Source organism: Perca flavescens, chromosome 9, assembly GCF_004354835.1.
Source record: "Perca flavescens isolate YP-PL-M2 chromosome 9, PFLA_1.0, whole genome shotgun sequence".
Taxonomy (NCBI): Eukaryota; Metazoa; Chordata; class Actinopteri; order Perciformes; family Percidae; genus Perca; species Perca flavescens.
This window is the reverse complement of record NC_041339.1, coordinates 36,442,192-36,458,520: the sequence shown is the minus strand read 5'-3', so window position 1 is coordinate 36,458,520 and position 16,329 is coordinate 36,442,192. Positions and strand designations below refer to the sequence as shown.

Genomic DNA, 16,329 nt, shown 5'->3' with positions numbered 1-16,329 from the left:
AAATAAATTATTTTGTGTATCTTTTTTACATAAAGTTAGTCATCGCTAATGACATACACAATAATTAATCTAGCATACTTTCATTAAATAAATCAATTAAAGCTAAAATTTAAGAGTCTACAATAAAAAAGACCTATTTTAAGAGATTTTCTTAAAATGAAATTAATACCTTTGGGGTAAAACTCCCCCTGCTGCTACCCTGATTTGCATTTGTATAGCTCACAGCATTTTCATTTACATGTTAAAGCCTCCCCTAGAATTAGAGGGAGGGGGGGTCATGGGGGGATAACTGCCAAGCAAAGCCCATGTCAATTTCTGGCAGTTTTTGGTGTTGCCTGTAAATTGCCGTGTGCAGTCGTAAACCTGAAGTTCCACGCCAATCTACAATTGCTTACTGACGAAAATCCCTCTTTTCGTGCAGTGCGTGTTGCCAGATCTCGCGAGAGTTCGGTCCTGAGACAGAAACACGTCTCGGACGAAGTTAATTTTCTCCTGATGTGTCCGTCTGAAAAATGTTGTTTTAGTGTGAGAATGTTCTGGAGATGTGTGGCTTGTTGAATAATGGCTCCAATTTTCACTTTGGTGACTACGGGGCGAAAGAATCGCTCCCCCTAAAATGGGTCTAAAATTGCCACTGATGACAACTAGAGATGTTCCGATACCGATACCAGTATCGGTATCGGCTCCGATACTGCCTAAAATGCTGGTATCGGTATCGGTATGTACTGGAGTTTATGCACCGATCCGATACCCCGTAATAAAACTCTAAAGAAAATCTACGTTAAAGTAGATTATTTATGTTCTTTTTCCGTTATAACTGACAATACAAGAAAGTTCTGTGGCGTTCATTGTTTGTGTTTGTTCATGTTTCACAAAGATAGAAATAATATCACATCCATACAGGGATAGTAGTATACAGTTAGTAAACATAATAAAACATATGACACACTGGTATCGGAATCGATATCGGGAAGCAAAAAATGGTATCGGGCCATCTCTGATGACAACACAAGGGTTAAAAAAACACATTGCTACGTTTTGTCATGGCTGAACATGGCCGTGGTTTTTAAACCATCTCTGGGGGGAATTCGGTCTATAATACAACACACACACACACACACACACACACACACACACACACTCTGTTAATGCCTCCTCTTCCTCCATCAGTTCCACAGTCTGACTCCTCTGCGGGTGGAGGAGCTGAGGCCGAGCGATGCCGGCTGGAGCCTCCTTCAGGATCCTCCTCAGATGGATCATCCAGAACCCAGACGCCACCCAGATCTACGCCAGCGCAAGGTACAAACACACACTGTTGACTTCAGTCACTTCCATGTTACCGTAACAAACGTCTCCGTACATGTTCCCTGTTTTTATTTTTTACTCATGAAGCAAAACCCCCAAAGACAGCTGCTGCTCTAATCACATAAATACATCGACAATGATCCTCCAAGAGTGTTTGCTTTGGTGAGTGTGAGGGGAAATAAAAGTGATAACATGTGTTTTATTTCCTCCTGTATAACATCACGTTCCCATGCGACTAGTATTACCAGGGAACATCGTGTGATTTAGTAATTACCCATCCCAAGTTTTAAAACACGAAACACAAGCTCTGACCTGCCCGTGAGTTAGTGGAACAGCTGACTCTTTGCCAAATAACAAAGCACAGTTGATACGTCTCGTTCGTCTCTTTTTTTTTCCGCTTTCTCCAGGACAGGAAGCTCCCTCCAAGTGTGGTCAGAAACATTGAGATCTATAAACAATCTGACAGAAAACAGTAACTGTGATAAAGTCTACTTGTGCTACATTGGGGGGCCGCACAACCTTGCGAAGAATTGCCAGATAACATGTTGTTATTGTCTCTCTGTGGAGCAACTTTATCAGAAGCAGATGCTAAGAAGGGTTGAATCCATCCTGTCAGATAGTTCTCATCCCTTACAGGCTGAATTTCAGATGTTGCCATCTGGATCACGCTTTAAACTCTCAAAACTCAGAACCAACAGAACACTCTTTTGTACCTGCAGCCACTCTACGTCTTAATTCTATAAAGAAGCATAGATAACTTATTGACTTACTATTTATTGATTGTGTACTGTTTTTTTATTGTTTTTAACTATGCCTGCAAGGTAGGCAATCTCTGTTTTGTGTGTATGATTGTGTGTGATTTGTACTATACTATCAGCTGCAAAACAAATTGCCCCACTGGGGGACAAATAAAGTAAGTTGAACTTTGTCTCCTCAGACAGGGAAGTCAGTGAGCAGCTCGTGTCCCGACGGTTGGACTCACTACAGGAGACGCTGTTACATCGTCGGCTCGTCGGTGGCCAGCTGGGGGAGCGCCGAGAGGAGCTGCTCGCTGCTGTAAATAACACGGAAACACAGTTGTTATTTTTGAAAGAAATGGCAGGAGCGCATCTGGTATCCCTTTAAGCACCGGTGCTCATGGAAGGGAATAAAGTCCACGGAGAGGAGGAAGAGTTATGAGCAAAAAAAGTTATACAAAACAAACATATACAGGCACCCAATGTTGGGTACAAAAAAAAATGAAAGGCCTTTAATTCATTTGGCAGGACGTTTTTGGTCATTCTTCTTCTCCATGTTTTAAGATCCAGTTTACTTTACGTTGTATTTGTACGTGTGAACGCAGCTGCAGATGTGTTTGACTCTGATGCTTTGAACATCTGTGTGTCAGGTTTAACAGCAGCCTGACCGGCGTGCGCTCCAGAAGAGACCTGGCCTGGCTGTGGAAGTTTGCCGGGAGGAAGCCATTTTGGATCGGTGAGTGGCTGCTTTCACAGCAACGTGCTCTAACGTCGGAGTAGTCTATATCTTCTGGGATTGCTCCGGTGGAAACGATTTGTAGGCCGAGACGTTTCTGCAGCACTAAAATACTGAAAACCGAATGGTTTGACACATATTTTGCATTTAACAAATATTGCTAAACATGTCTGAGTAATGGCTCCAACATGCATTTAACACTTAACCACAAAACAATGTCAAATTATTTCCCAATATTAAAATGATTCTCCTCCTGCAAGAACCACTCGTACAGATTCATTTATTAGTGACACGACTGAGCAATTTTATTTGTCGCCTTCACCAATTTTCTCTCCATTTATTATGGCAAAAGTTTGAATATGATAAAGTAATGAACTAAATTAAATAATATACCCTCATATAAATCATATCATATATATCATCTTGTCTGCTAATTCACTGAGAGACTTTTTAGATTTTATGGTTTTTATTGATAATTTCCTCACTTTCGATTTCTTCTGCATTTAGTTTAGGGTGAGGCTATTTGCACCCCTGGTACAATTAGCAGTGTACGCTATTCGTACCCTGGTGCAATTAGAAATGAATGCTATTAGTACCCTGCCTGTGCACACAGCAATGTGTTTATTAATACCCCCTCTAGTACAAATATCAATGTATGCTATTTGCACGCCTGTGCAAATAGCATACAGTAGCATGTAGCAAGTAGCATGCCTGTTACTTTTTGAAAATGGGTCAAATTTGACTAACATTTTTTCAACAATATTGATGCAAACAAATAGGAGAAAATAAAAACACACACTTATGTTTTTTACTTTTGTAAATGAAACTGTCCAATGAACAGAGGAGCTTTATTTTGCAGTTTTATCCAAGTTGATAAAATCTCATGAAAGCTCACAGCCCTATGTTCCCACATTTCTAGGACATTTTCAAAATTAGGTCTTGTGTTCCTACATTTCCCTTCAATTTAAGCCCTATCCTCCCACGACATTTTTTTAGGGTTAGGGGTTAGGGGGATAAAATCTGATACAAATTTATGAAAAAGGAAATGTGGGAACATAGGGCCTAATTTGGAAAAAAAAGTCTAGAAATGTGGGAACATAGGCCCGCCCCCTTTGGTTACATGAGTTCTAGAGTCTGTTTGTCAGTAGTTGTTGCTCTTCATGTTTCCTCAGGTCTGTCTGGAGGTTCGGGACGCTGGATTTGGGCTGATGGTGGCTCAGTGTCCTTCTCCAGACTGAGGGGGGCGCCACCGGGCCACGGCGCGTCCCACAGCGAGTCCCACGGCGAGTCCCACAGCGAGTCCCACGGCGACTCGGACTGCGTGCTGGTTGAAAACCACCGAAGCTGGATCTCCACAAGCTGCTCCCCCGAAACTCAACACACATTTATCTGTTCCTCGGTGGCTCACACTCACTGAGAGACACGTTTACTGTTCCCAGCTCCGTCTGAACCACCTGCCGCCGTGTTTGAGTCATATTTAATGATACGCAATGATGCTGCTCTGTACAATAGTATTCATATTTTTGACATAATAAAGATCGCTGCACAAAACCGAGATAGCCTATGAGTCTTTACATTTTTTTGACAAATTCTTATCGATTTCACACTTTACTCATAACTGTACTTAAGTACATATTTAAGCTAGGCCTAGCCTACTACTTGTAGCCTACTTTACTTGAGGATTTTCTTTTCATGCTACCTTCTAGTTGTACTCTACTACATTTATCAGACAGACAGTTGTTACACAAATATGATTTTCTGCTTATAAAATGTTTTGTTATAAGTATAAACTGTGTATATACCTTTGTGTTATAGCTGAAACCATTAGTCCATCAATCATTTAGCCAATGAACAGAAGAGTAGCCTAATGTGAAAAATACATTGATAGTTGAAGTCATTTTACATGTATAAACCTTTTAATAATGTGAATGTATTTGTAATAATGTTGAGGAAACAAAGATTGTGACTCAGTGTCACTTTGGGCTCTGGGTATTCGTGATGCTATTTCTCTATATTTTCACTATTTTACAAACCAAACAAACAGTTAATGGAGAAAATAATGATAGGCCTATATATGATAGAAGTCTATATAATAGTTTAACAGTCACAGGGGGCATTTTTATCTGTTTAATACTTTATCTACATTTGACTGATTAAGAAACATTTTCAATGCAGGACTTTTGAGTATTTTTAATATATAAAAAATAATGTTCTTAGTACTTTTTGATGCATTACAGGATCTAAATACATTACCAATGGTTTCAAATTCAGCTTTTTGCATGGACATGTTGTAAATGTGTCTATAATCTCAACTACACCGTTTTTTGTCTTGAAATAGTGAATGTAACAAGTCTTTAGTAAGTGAGGTGTATGTTTTCTCTTGATAAAACCAGCCTAAATTGTGTTTAACGATCAGCAGAGGGCAGCACAACACAACAAGACGAATTTGCGTTTCCCTAAGATGGCGAAGGCATGTCCCGCCCTACTCTGCCTCTGATTGGCTTACCCCGGTATTCTGAACCCTATCCTAACCAATCTAACTCCTCATGTCTAAACCTAACCAATCCAACCAACTAAGGCAACGAGTACTAGCCAATCAGAGACAGGGGTAGGGCGTGTAATGCCTTCACCATCCTAGGAATCGCGAATTTTCCTCCTGCAAGACTGTTTAGATTCAGTTATTGATTAATCCCAAGAAACAAACAAAATACAGCGGCTAACGTTACAAAAATTATAAACATACATGAACATAATGTTGTCTTCTGGACTCCTCAAGTGCACAGCAGTTGGTCCGTATTTCTTGAAGTTTGGCTAAAAAAAGAAACTTTCTTCTTGGTGAGTAAAAACCCCATTAGTGGGCATATATTGTGTATTTTTTTATATTGTGTATCCTGCTACCAACAGTTATTTCACAGTTAATATTGTGATTTGACTGTTTGTACAGTTCATAAATCTGTAACGGCATTTTACGTCCGCCATTTTGTAATAAGTGCAATGACTTAGCAAAAAAACATTTGGCTTTATCACCTTTCTAAACACTCTGGTCGAAGCATAAGCCCATTTGTAAGTATTTCAATTAATTCATCTATCTATCATCTATCAACTTTTTGTGAAAGCTGTTTTTCTGTGGACTGTTAATGAACTTCACTAGCTAATAGAGAATGTGCTAACTGCCTGGCTTGCGAGATGCGTCTTCCGCCGCCATCTTGGTACAGGCATCTCTTCTTCTTCTTCTTCTTCTTCTTCTTCTTCTTCTTCTTCTTTAGAGTTTAACGGCAGTTGGCAGCCAAGTCGTTGCATTACTGCCTCCTATTGACAATTACCCATTATCTATTTATTCATACCAATATATTAAACTACAATCTCCTAAATAGACCAGTGTCTTTCAAAAACGCAAATAAATATTTCCTTCCATTCATGATAACTCCACTTTCAAGGACATCTGTAATCCTGAGATCAACTAAACCTAATTTCCGTAATCCAGCAAACATAACCCCTCTTTCTCGAATATATTTCCTGCATGACATCAAGCCATGCTCCAGTGTCTCCATTTCCTCACACACACTGCAATGGCCAGTCGGATGTTTCCCCAATATGAAAAGTGTACTATTTAACCTACTGTGACCAATTCTCAGTCTGCTGATAATTACTTGCTCTTTTCGGTTAAACCCACTGTAACTCACCCCTCCTTGGCCTACCTTGAAGCCTGAATCATATGCAATTTCCTCCCTTTATTTCCACCATCCCAATACTGTTGCCACTGTTTGGAAATTTCTTCCCACACAATGCTTTTCCCTCTGATTTTGATAGTTTAGTAGTCAGTTCTACATTACCCTTCTTAATCGCCTCCTTTGCAAATTTATCTGCTCGCTCATTACCTGGTATTCCTGCATGAGCAGGAACCCACATGAACACCACATTCACACCCTGATCAACAAACCTTGAATTTATAAACAAAATTTCATACACAAGTTCTTGGTGATTCCTGGCTGATCCTGATTTGAGACTCACCCAAAGTGTAGAGTCACTACAAATGAGTACATTGCGCACCATCACCTCTTCCACCCATCGAACAGCTAACAAAAGACCAAGCATTTCAACTGCATAAACACTTAAATAGTCTGAAGTTCTCCTACTGACTCCAGTCTGATAACTGGGAATCACCACTGCAGCCCCCGTTGCTCCTGTCAGTAAATCTTTCGATCCATCAGTAAAAAACTTGTTCATACCCACCATAATTTCTATCTCTATAGTCGTAATATTCTTGAATTATGTCTACTGTCTTATTCCTAAGCTTGATATTCAGCAACTCCAGATCTACACATGCAATATTCAGCATCCAGGCTGGCATCACAGGCCACAGAACAGTTGAGCAAAATTCAATTTCTTGGACTTTCATCTGCTCTGCTATTTCCTCGCCTATCCATCCAAAACTTGCCTTTCCCTCTTTACCCCTCTCCCAGCAATGCTCCAATACCCTCTTTGTAGGATGCCATTCATCATGGCCTTTTAAATTTATCCAATAATTGGCCATAAGCTGTTTCCGACGGAGCCACAACGGCATCTCACCTGTTCTACAGACTCATAGAAAAAAAGACTTTTGTGCTGCTTTTGATTTTTCATGCGAAATAGCTGTCAACACTAAGAGACCATTTCACAAATGAACAAAGTGTGATATTTTACTGCTACGGACATGTGGAATTTAATATCACGAGATAAGGTTTAACCTTCTTTTAAGCTAACACAAAGTTAAGTGACTGTCCTGATACTTAATCAAGCTAATGGTAATATATGTCAAGTAGTTAAGTATAGCTAGCTAGGTTGAACTAAGCTGGAACAAAAGTTTAACTAACCAGCGTTGCCAGATGTACAATGAAGTATGATACGAACAATAATGCCAAAGTGTCATAACTAACCATAATTTCACCATTCTGTGAGGCTTACAATTAGTAGTTGGGTTTTAGTCTGCACCGTTTCATTTTAATACATTTTCTGACATGATCGGGATAGCAAACTATGCATCCTATGTCTGTGTTAACTACTGCATTTTTTTCTCATGTGACCATTTTCCAGCCAATCATGCTTTGAACGCCTTGGTGTAGCCTTGATGACTGTGATTAGCTGGGTTCTCTCCCCCGCGGCGGGATCATCTGGCACAGCGCTGGAGGATGTATCAGCCACAGACAGCAACTCGGAGATGAAGCTTACCAAGGTATGCTTTGTTCACGGCCAGTTTTATTTATTTATTTATTTATTCGGGACAGTGCACATTAATGAACAATCTAACATTTCTGTACAGACTGTAAATGAGCCAGGTTGTAGCATAAATGCTAATTTTCACCTGTAGTCCCGAGGCAGGAAAACAACAACATGCAAGATAATGCAAAGCAAAAAATATGACAATATACAATATCAAACAAGGAACACATTATCACACATTCAGACAGATTAAATTACATCAGTAGAATTAGTCAAAATGATGACCTAACTGGGAACTTTTAAGAAACAGTTTAAAGTGCTTTTTAAATGTGCAATAAGTTATTTATTTAATTAGCTTAGCTTATGGCCTCAGTTCCCAAATCTGCCATGTTATTTTACATCCACCATTTTATTTTATTAGGATTATGATGACAAAATAGTTTGTAAGTATTGCAATTGAAAATGGGGCCCATTATCTTCATATTTTGGACACAACAACAATCATTAAAACTCACTAGCCTTCGATAAAGACGGTAGATTTTTTTAATTGAAAGAATAGCATTATACAAAAAAAAATTAAGAATTCTTAGAAGTCTTAAACATCAAATAATTTCTACAGTTTTACAAAAACATCAAATCAAACAAAAACTCTATCAATCACTACACATTTGTAATATATGCAAATTCATATATAAGAAGTATTTCAGTATGACAATGATAAGAAGTTTTCCATCAGTTTGTTTATGTGACATTCTGCTGTAATAATTACAGTAAAATTATAGACATTAGTACCGTTGTGGTTGTTTTAAACTATTAAAGAAACTTTAATTACTTCTTTACCGTATGCTACAAACTACTGTAGTTATAAAGTAACTTTACTCTAGAATGACTTAACAGTAACTTATGGCACTTACACACTGCTAGTACCAGCTCTACTCGGCTCTTCTCAACTCAGCCGCGGTGCCCCGTCCTCCATTTTCCATTGCAGATTTAGTACCGCCTCACGTGGGAGGCGAGCGTGGCTGGTCGTCATAGCGACGCCGCAGGAAACTGCCGTGACCTAACGCGACACACACACACAGAACGTGGAAGGTGTGTTTTTGATTCTCGGCATGTGGCTGTGTGCCAGAAGACAAATTTAGTTTCTAAAGAAGCTGGAGGCAGCAAAAAAAAAACACAGCGGGCTAAACTATTTAAAAATGGCGGGTTTGTTCAGGACACCTCCGTCTGTCACTATAGCAACCAGTGATTAGTGACCGTTCTCTCCGACCAATCAGCAGTCTGCAGATTTTCACGTCACCTTTTTGGTATCGCCTCAGCTCGCTTGGAACTCTTCGACGGAGGTCATACTAAATAAAGTACCTGTTGGCAGGTATCAGCGACTTTTTATCATAATGGAAAACCAAAAAAGGCGAGTAGAGTCGAGGCGAATCGAGCTGGTTCCATGTAATGGAAAAACGCCATAACTGGCTAATTATTGCCTGTAATTTTAATAATAAACTTCTTTTAACAGTGAAATGTAAACTATTTACGCAACTTCGACAACAAGGCTGAAAATGCGTGAGTGACTGACTGAGTGACTGACTGAGTGACTGACTGAGTGACTGACCTACATGACTTTATGAGTCTTTGCAAAACATTTTTCTCAGCTTCTCGTCTGGCCAAAGTTTGATTGTTTTCCTCCAGCTTGTTTCGTTGCTTTTGCTGTTCCTCTAAAATCTTCTCCTGTTCCTTCTTCAACTCTTTGTCTTTCTTTTCCCTTATTTGCTTCTCCTTCTGTTCCTTCTGTCTCTTTATTTTCTCTTCTCTCTTACTCTCCTCCCGTTTCTTTTTGTTTTCCTTTTCACCCCCCTCCGCCCCCTCATTGTCTCTCTTTTCCTCATCCCCTTCTATCTCCTTCACTTTCTTTTCCTTTTCCTTTCCTTCCCCCTTTGTGCCCTCATTGTCTCTCTTTTCCTCATCCCCTTCTATCTCCTTCCCTTTCTTTTCCTTTTCCTTTCCTTCCCCCTTTGTGCCCTCATTGTCTCTCTTTTCCTCATCCCCTTCTATCTCCTTCCCTTTCTTTTCCTTTTCCTTTCCTTCCCCCTTTGTCCCCTCATTGTCTCTCTTTTTCTTAGCCTCTTTTATCTCCTTGCCTCTTTTCAAATCTGGTGTTCTCTCCATCTCTACTTTCCTAATTTCTTCTTCCTCACTTTCAGCCAGGAATTTCTCCATTACATTTCGAAGCTTTTCTTCATATTCAGCTTGTAGTTTCTTCTCCAGTTCTTTTCTCTCTTTGCATATTTGCTCCTCTTTCTCTTTCAGTATGCGTTGTTTCTCCTCTTCGATGACCCTTTCTGCCTCTTGGTACATCTCATTGGTGTAGTGGCTTCCTCCGTTCTTCTGGACTATGGTTCTGATCTTCTTAAGCAGCTCGGTGACCTGCGAGCGATTCTCCAGATCATTATTAAAGACATGGTACTGACCATTGCACCTGGCCACAAGTTGCTGCAGGTCTGGGCTCTCCTTCATGAACTCCTCAGTAGTGGTGTTTTTAAGAAGGTCACCATGAGTAAAGAGAACCATGCTGTATTTGTCTGCATCCTGGCCAAATATTTCTTGGATCTTTTGCACTGTCTGCTTTTCCTCTTCTGTGAATCTGCCCAGCCTGACGACAACCAGGAAGACATGGGGTCCAGGAGAAGAATAGGAGATGCACTGGATTATGTCTTTATGTGTTTTATCCTGGGCCCACCTGGTGTCAAAGAGACCTGGGGTGTCAATAACAGAAACCTTTTGTCCATCCACTTCAGCATTGCCCTTAGAGCACTCATCAGTCATAGACGTGGCGCTGAACTTTGATTCAAAGCAGTTACGCCCAAGAATGGTGTTTCCTGTGGCACTCTTCCCAATTCCAGTCTTCCCCACCATGACAATCCTCAGCTCCTCATCATTTCGTAGAATAGCTTCTGTTTGAAAGGATGAAGAATACCAAATAAGAATTTATGTGATTTCATATCAATCAATACAGTGACATCAGAAATAGTAATCTTTGACATCCTTAAAGAAGAAAGTGCTACTCCAGATTCTTTGAGAAAGAGAAAATTATAAAAGTTTTATGTAAAATGTTCTCATAGGCTACATTTTTTATTTCTTGATGCAGTTGCACAAAGGTTTTTATTAATTAGAGTCCTACGAGTCATTGCAATAATATTGAATAACATTTAAATCAAACATAAAGGTCCTAGGGTGTTGAAATGAACCCTTACATTTTGCCCCAATTCAGCATTTTAGAAACACTGCATATAATACTACATGCACATAATATTAAGTTTTTTGCCCTTATTCCGAAAAAGACGATATTCCGACTAAGCTGTTTACATGGCTAATGAAAGTGAATATTCCACTAATATTCCCGTTTACATTTAGTACGATTTTTTACAAAGTTTTCTAGCAGCGGTGGACTTGTTGAACCGTGTTAAAAAAGCGTCCCACTTTCATTCTTTCAACCACCTTCTAGAAAAGGTAATTATCGCGATGTGTGCACATATCCGAAAACCTGTTGATATCCAAGTCTTTGGTAATGTTTAAAAGTAGCTGGGTCTGCAGTCTTGCAAACTGTTGGCTGGTTGGTTTGTGTACAGTAACAATAGCAACACACAGAGCTTTCAATCTTCCTCTATAATACCATTTGAATTCCATTTAAGGCGAGGCACTACAGGTGAATAGGGTAACATTTTACATATCACAATGAAACTTCATCAGTTGATTACTTACACAAGTATATACAAAATATATTACATGTTTTTGAAATTGATATGTTTAATTATGCAAAATAGGCATTATCTCATTAAATATTCACGATTTTGCATTTATTTTTGGTAGATCTGAACATATGATAAAGATTATTTTCTTTACAGACAAGATGAAAACAAAATTACAGAGGGATTTCAGGATATCTGCTTTCATTACCTAGGAAATATAAGGTCTCTAGCCTTAAAATAATGCCGATTTTCGGCATTATCTTTTATTAAAATGTGAAATAAATCAGGCCTGGAATGATGTATCAACAAATCCCTCTGTAAATATCTTCAGAATCCTACTAAGTGTATAACTGGAAAGTTTGGTGTACATAGGTGCTACATAGGCTGAGATGTTTATACTGGAGAATGACGAAAAACTCATTTTGAGAAAACAGCATTTAAAGATTTAAATAGGGAAATTTAATAAATTTCTATTGGAAAACATAGCTCAAAAACAGAGTAAATGCTCAGGCCCTTAGTAATAATAATATAGATAATTCAAGCTCATGAAATTCATTATTTAATAACACGGCAGGAATATAAAGCCTACAACTGCAGTAACTCATTGAATTAACATTGGCGTATCATGCACAGTTGCCGACAAAACCCACGCTAGACAGTTGTATGGACACAGAACAAGACCAACAGTAGATGTCAAAGCTTTCTAAAGTCTAATTGTCCATTCCAGTACCATATAAGGGCTATTTTAGCTGTGCTTAGACTCTTGCGCCTGTGTTTTACACTGGCAGTTGTGATGGCCTCAGCTTTCGAGATCCTGAGCATATCAGTTTCTCTCATTGAATTGACCATCACAACTGTGCTGTGAAGCCACAACTTCTCTGTAACAGACAGCATGGCAGAGGCACCTTCATCAAGGTGGGGATGGCCATACTTGCTGCTGCCTCAAGCTTACTCTCCCCACAAAACAGTCCCCTCAGTCAGCTGATGGTGAAGCTAACTAATGAGGTTCCCATCAGCACTGGTTCATAACAACACAACAGAACAAAACTAATCATGAATCATTGAAAAGATCAATATTTAGAACATTGCAGAGAGCAAACAAAGTACACTAAATTGTTATTTGACATAGTATCTGCACACAGTCAGAGATACGAAGAAGAGATGGATCCTGACTTAATACAGGCTCAGTGATCACCAACTGGTTCAGACAGACAGGTCAGAGAGAGAGAAACATGCTCAGTGACCACTAACTGGGTCAGACAGAGATACACTTCCTCCTCCACTGGGAAATATTATCTTCACTAAGAGATTTACACCTCGGAAAAATAGCCTAAAAAAATAAAACTTCCCAAAGTTAACACCAGAAGAGAAGTTGGTAGTTCTCCTAGGAGAAGGGACAGAAGCTCCACTGACAGCTAAATATGGATCTGCCTGAGGGACTCACAACCACTTAGGATCCCAAAAATTACAGATTTCTTTAGTATTATATAGTAATTATACAAAAAACTGTAACTGTTGTGTAATTGTTTTGTAATATAGTTGTATCGCGATCAGTAAATTATATATGTGACACCTATATATTTAATATATGACATGAAGGCTATGAATTTCTGTAAACTGCTTGGAGAGAGGGAGAGTCAGTCTGATTACCTCCGCTGCCTGAACACTCCTGTTTTCTGAACGACATTTGACACATCAACGTACTAAGTGAAGGCATTTCATCATCTGCTGCTAGTTTGTAATCCCCTTTGTCTTCTTGCTAATAACTGTTTTCGCCATCTCTGAGATGATTTTCGACCGTTTTCGACGCACTTCTTTCACATTTTGATCTACCGCGGAAATGTCAGAGCATGTCACGTGACCATTCTGAATGAATCATGTCAGAAATTGGCATCAGCCAATGAGATTTTTTTACTTTTTACTTTCACGATTGGTTGCTGATGAAAAGGAAATGACCACATTTGGATCCGACAGCATTGTACAGGAGAGAGAGAGAGAGCTTTCTAACAGTATATGTGATGACAGGGTGCAGACAGCGATCGCGGAGCAGCAGGATGATTTAGAACGCCAACTTTTGTTGAATTTAGGTGAAATCTACAGACGCAAACAGACAAAGTGTAGTAAAATAAAGACCTAAATGTGTCTTTTGCACTTTTTTTCACCACAAGTCTGAAAGAACACGTTATTGAAGACAAATAGCCAAAAATTTCAAAATTGACCAGTGAAAAAAACGATGTTATTGCCTTCCGTGTCTCGCCTTAATATTCAAATAATATTTGAATATTGAATGCTCAATTGCAGCCTGTTAAATAATATGTACTACACTACTCAGGCTTATGCATTGTCAATACCACTACACACGTGGTTATTACACGTTCTGTCCACTAGAGGGACTTCTAACATTAGCCTGGCCTTGAGAGGTCCTGCACGCAACTTTTACATTAATTTTCCATCATGAGCACACAGTGACAAACACAAATCAACAGAGAACTCCGTAATGAAACATTATCTAATGTGTATTGAAGCGGCTCTGTTGTAAAGGCTAACGGTGCTTGGTTAGCACAATGACATGTTAGAAAGCACAGCCGAAACCATTTGTCATAAACTAGGTAAGTAACAAACGATGCCAAACCGTGCTGTCACTACTATTTTAGTGATTTATAAGCAACCTGTTTCTTGCAGATTGTCACGTTACTGAGAATACAGCTGTTAGAAGGTAATATATGAAGTCGCAGCTTACTCTGACAGCTGTAGGACAGCTAACATCAACAGAGCTGTCTCCATGAAGCTCCCAGCTAAGCTAACGTTACTATACCTCGTGACGCAGTTAGAAAACAAGAACGAGCTAACTATTGATAACATAAGCACTTTGGCTCGGTGGATTTCGATTTTAAAGTGATGGTTCGGAGTAATTTCACCCTGGGGTCCTTTGCACCATGACCTCGAGCCAAACACCCCCCCAGAAGTTTTTTTCACCTGGGTCTAACATTGGGAGAGTTAGCGTAGAGCAGTGTTATCAGCTGAATAGCTTAGCGCAGGGGCTAATGGACCCACGTTTGTATCTCGTAAATGACCCCACTAATAATGCCCGAAATGATACCAAACGTCTAAAGTAGTACAAATAGGTTATGCACTCATAAAACGATGGATTGGAAAGTTTGTAAGTACACCAGAAGTTTATGTAAATAACACTTGCCTGCTGACTTCTGCTCTCTGATGTTGTTGTTGCTGTAAGACGAGTGCTTAGGGACGTCTACAAATTACAACACCGAAAAGAGATGCAACAAAAATATTTTTTTATTTAACTTTAGTTAAAAAAGTAAGTGTTGTAGTATAACTATCAGGAGACAAGTAATAACTGAGGTAAGTTTGGAGACTTTACCTTATTTAATCATTAAATTAATAAATATTTTTGTTGTATCTCTTTTCGGTGTTGTAATTTGTAGACAGTCCCTAAGCACTCGTCTTACAGCAGCAACAACAACAGCAGAGAGCAGAAGCCAGCAGGCAAGTCTTATTTACATAAACTTCTGGTGTACTTACAAACTTTCCAATCCATCATTTTATGAGTGCATAACCTATTTGTACTAGTGTAGAAGTTTGGTATCATTTCGGGCATTATTAGTGGGGTCATTTACGAGATACAAACGTGGGTCCATTAGCCCCTGCGCTAATAAGCTATTCAGCTGATAATGCTACTCTACACTAACTCTCTATAAAACATGTCTTATATTTTAGATTCTTCAAAGTAGCCACCCTTTGCTTTTTTTGATAACTCTGCAAACCCTTGGTGTTCTCTCAATGAGCTTCATGAGGTAGTCACCTGAAATGGTTTTACCTTCACAGGTGTGCTTTGTCAGGGTTAATTAGTGGAATTATTTCCCTTATTAATAAAAAAAGCAAAGGGTGGCTACTTTGAAGAATCTAAAATATAAGACATGTTTTCAGTTATTTCACACTTTTTTGTTAAGTACATAATTCCATATGTGTTCATTCATAGTTTTGATGCCTTCAGTGAGAATCTACAATGTAAATAGTCATGAAAATAAAGAAACACGTTGAATGAGAAGGTGTGTCCAAACTTTTGGCCTGTACTGTATATTCAGCATTTTGTTATAAAAAGCCATACAAAACAATGGTGGGCGGCTTTAATCTTTATGTTTAATAAGCACATTGCTTAATTCATGAAAAATTTAACCTGCAATTTACACTTTAAGGTTCGATAACCTGTCAGTAACCGTAACAGTTGAACATTAAGAGTTACACTGATGTGTCTCAGTAGTGAACACGGTTACCGCACATAGAGCCAAGAGAATCCATTTGGATTGTAAGTGATTTAAGGGAGGCACAGGCTTCATGTAGCATGTTTGTCAGAAATACAGATCAGAAACCTACTAAACACAATTTTGAATCAAAGAGCCATGTAAACCTGAACATAGTAGTGTCATGACTTACCATTGCTGGAATGTTTGCTTGCCATGTTCGGGTTTCAGAGTAGAGTCGATACTGCGGCTGAAATAAAAGTCTTGTGCTGCACCTCTTTATATGGCTTCATGCATAAACACACATCCATTTATGATTGCACTATCAAGTCAGAGAAAGAAAGATA

At 39.1% G+C, this 16,329-nt stretch overlaps 2 protein-coding genes across 2 annotated transcripts; one reads left to right on the top strand and one right to left on the bottom strand.

Moving 5' to 3' along the window:
- Window positions 1-1,053: 1,053 nt before the first annotated feature.
- LOC114560995 (C-type lectin domain family 7 member A) lies at window positions 1,054-4,335 on the top strand. Its single transcript, XM_028586626.1, has 5 exons — window positions 1,054-1,062; window positions 1,171-1,299; window positions 2,243-2,361; window positions 2,693-2,778; window positions 3,951-4,335. Exons 1-5 carry the CDS (start codon window positions 1,054-1,056, stop codon window positions 4,193-4,195), a joined length of 588 nt encoding a protein of 195 aa, XP_028442427.1. The 3' UTR covers window positions 4,196-4,335.
- A 2,317-nt stretch (window positions 4,336-6,652) lies between these two features.
- Window positions 6,653-16,200, bottom strand: LOC114560993 (GTPase IMAP family member 7-like). Its single transcript, XM_028586625.1, has 4 exons — window positions 16,176-16,200; window positions 10,170-10,925; window positions 9,587-9,899; window positions 6,653-6,665 (listed from the first exon to the last, which is right to left on the bottom strand). Exons 1-4 carry the CDS (start codon window positions 16,198-16,200, stop codon window positions 6,653-6,655), a joined length of 1,107 nt encoding a protein of 368 aa, XP_028442426.1.
- Between the last annotated feature and the right edge of the window lie 129 nt (window positions 16,201-16,329).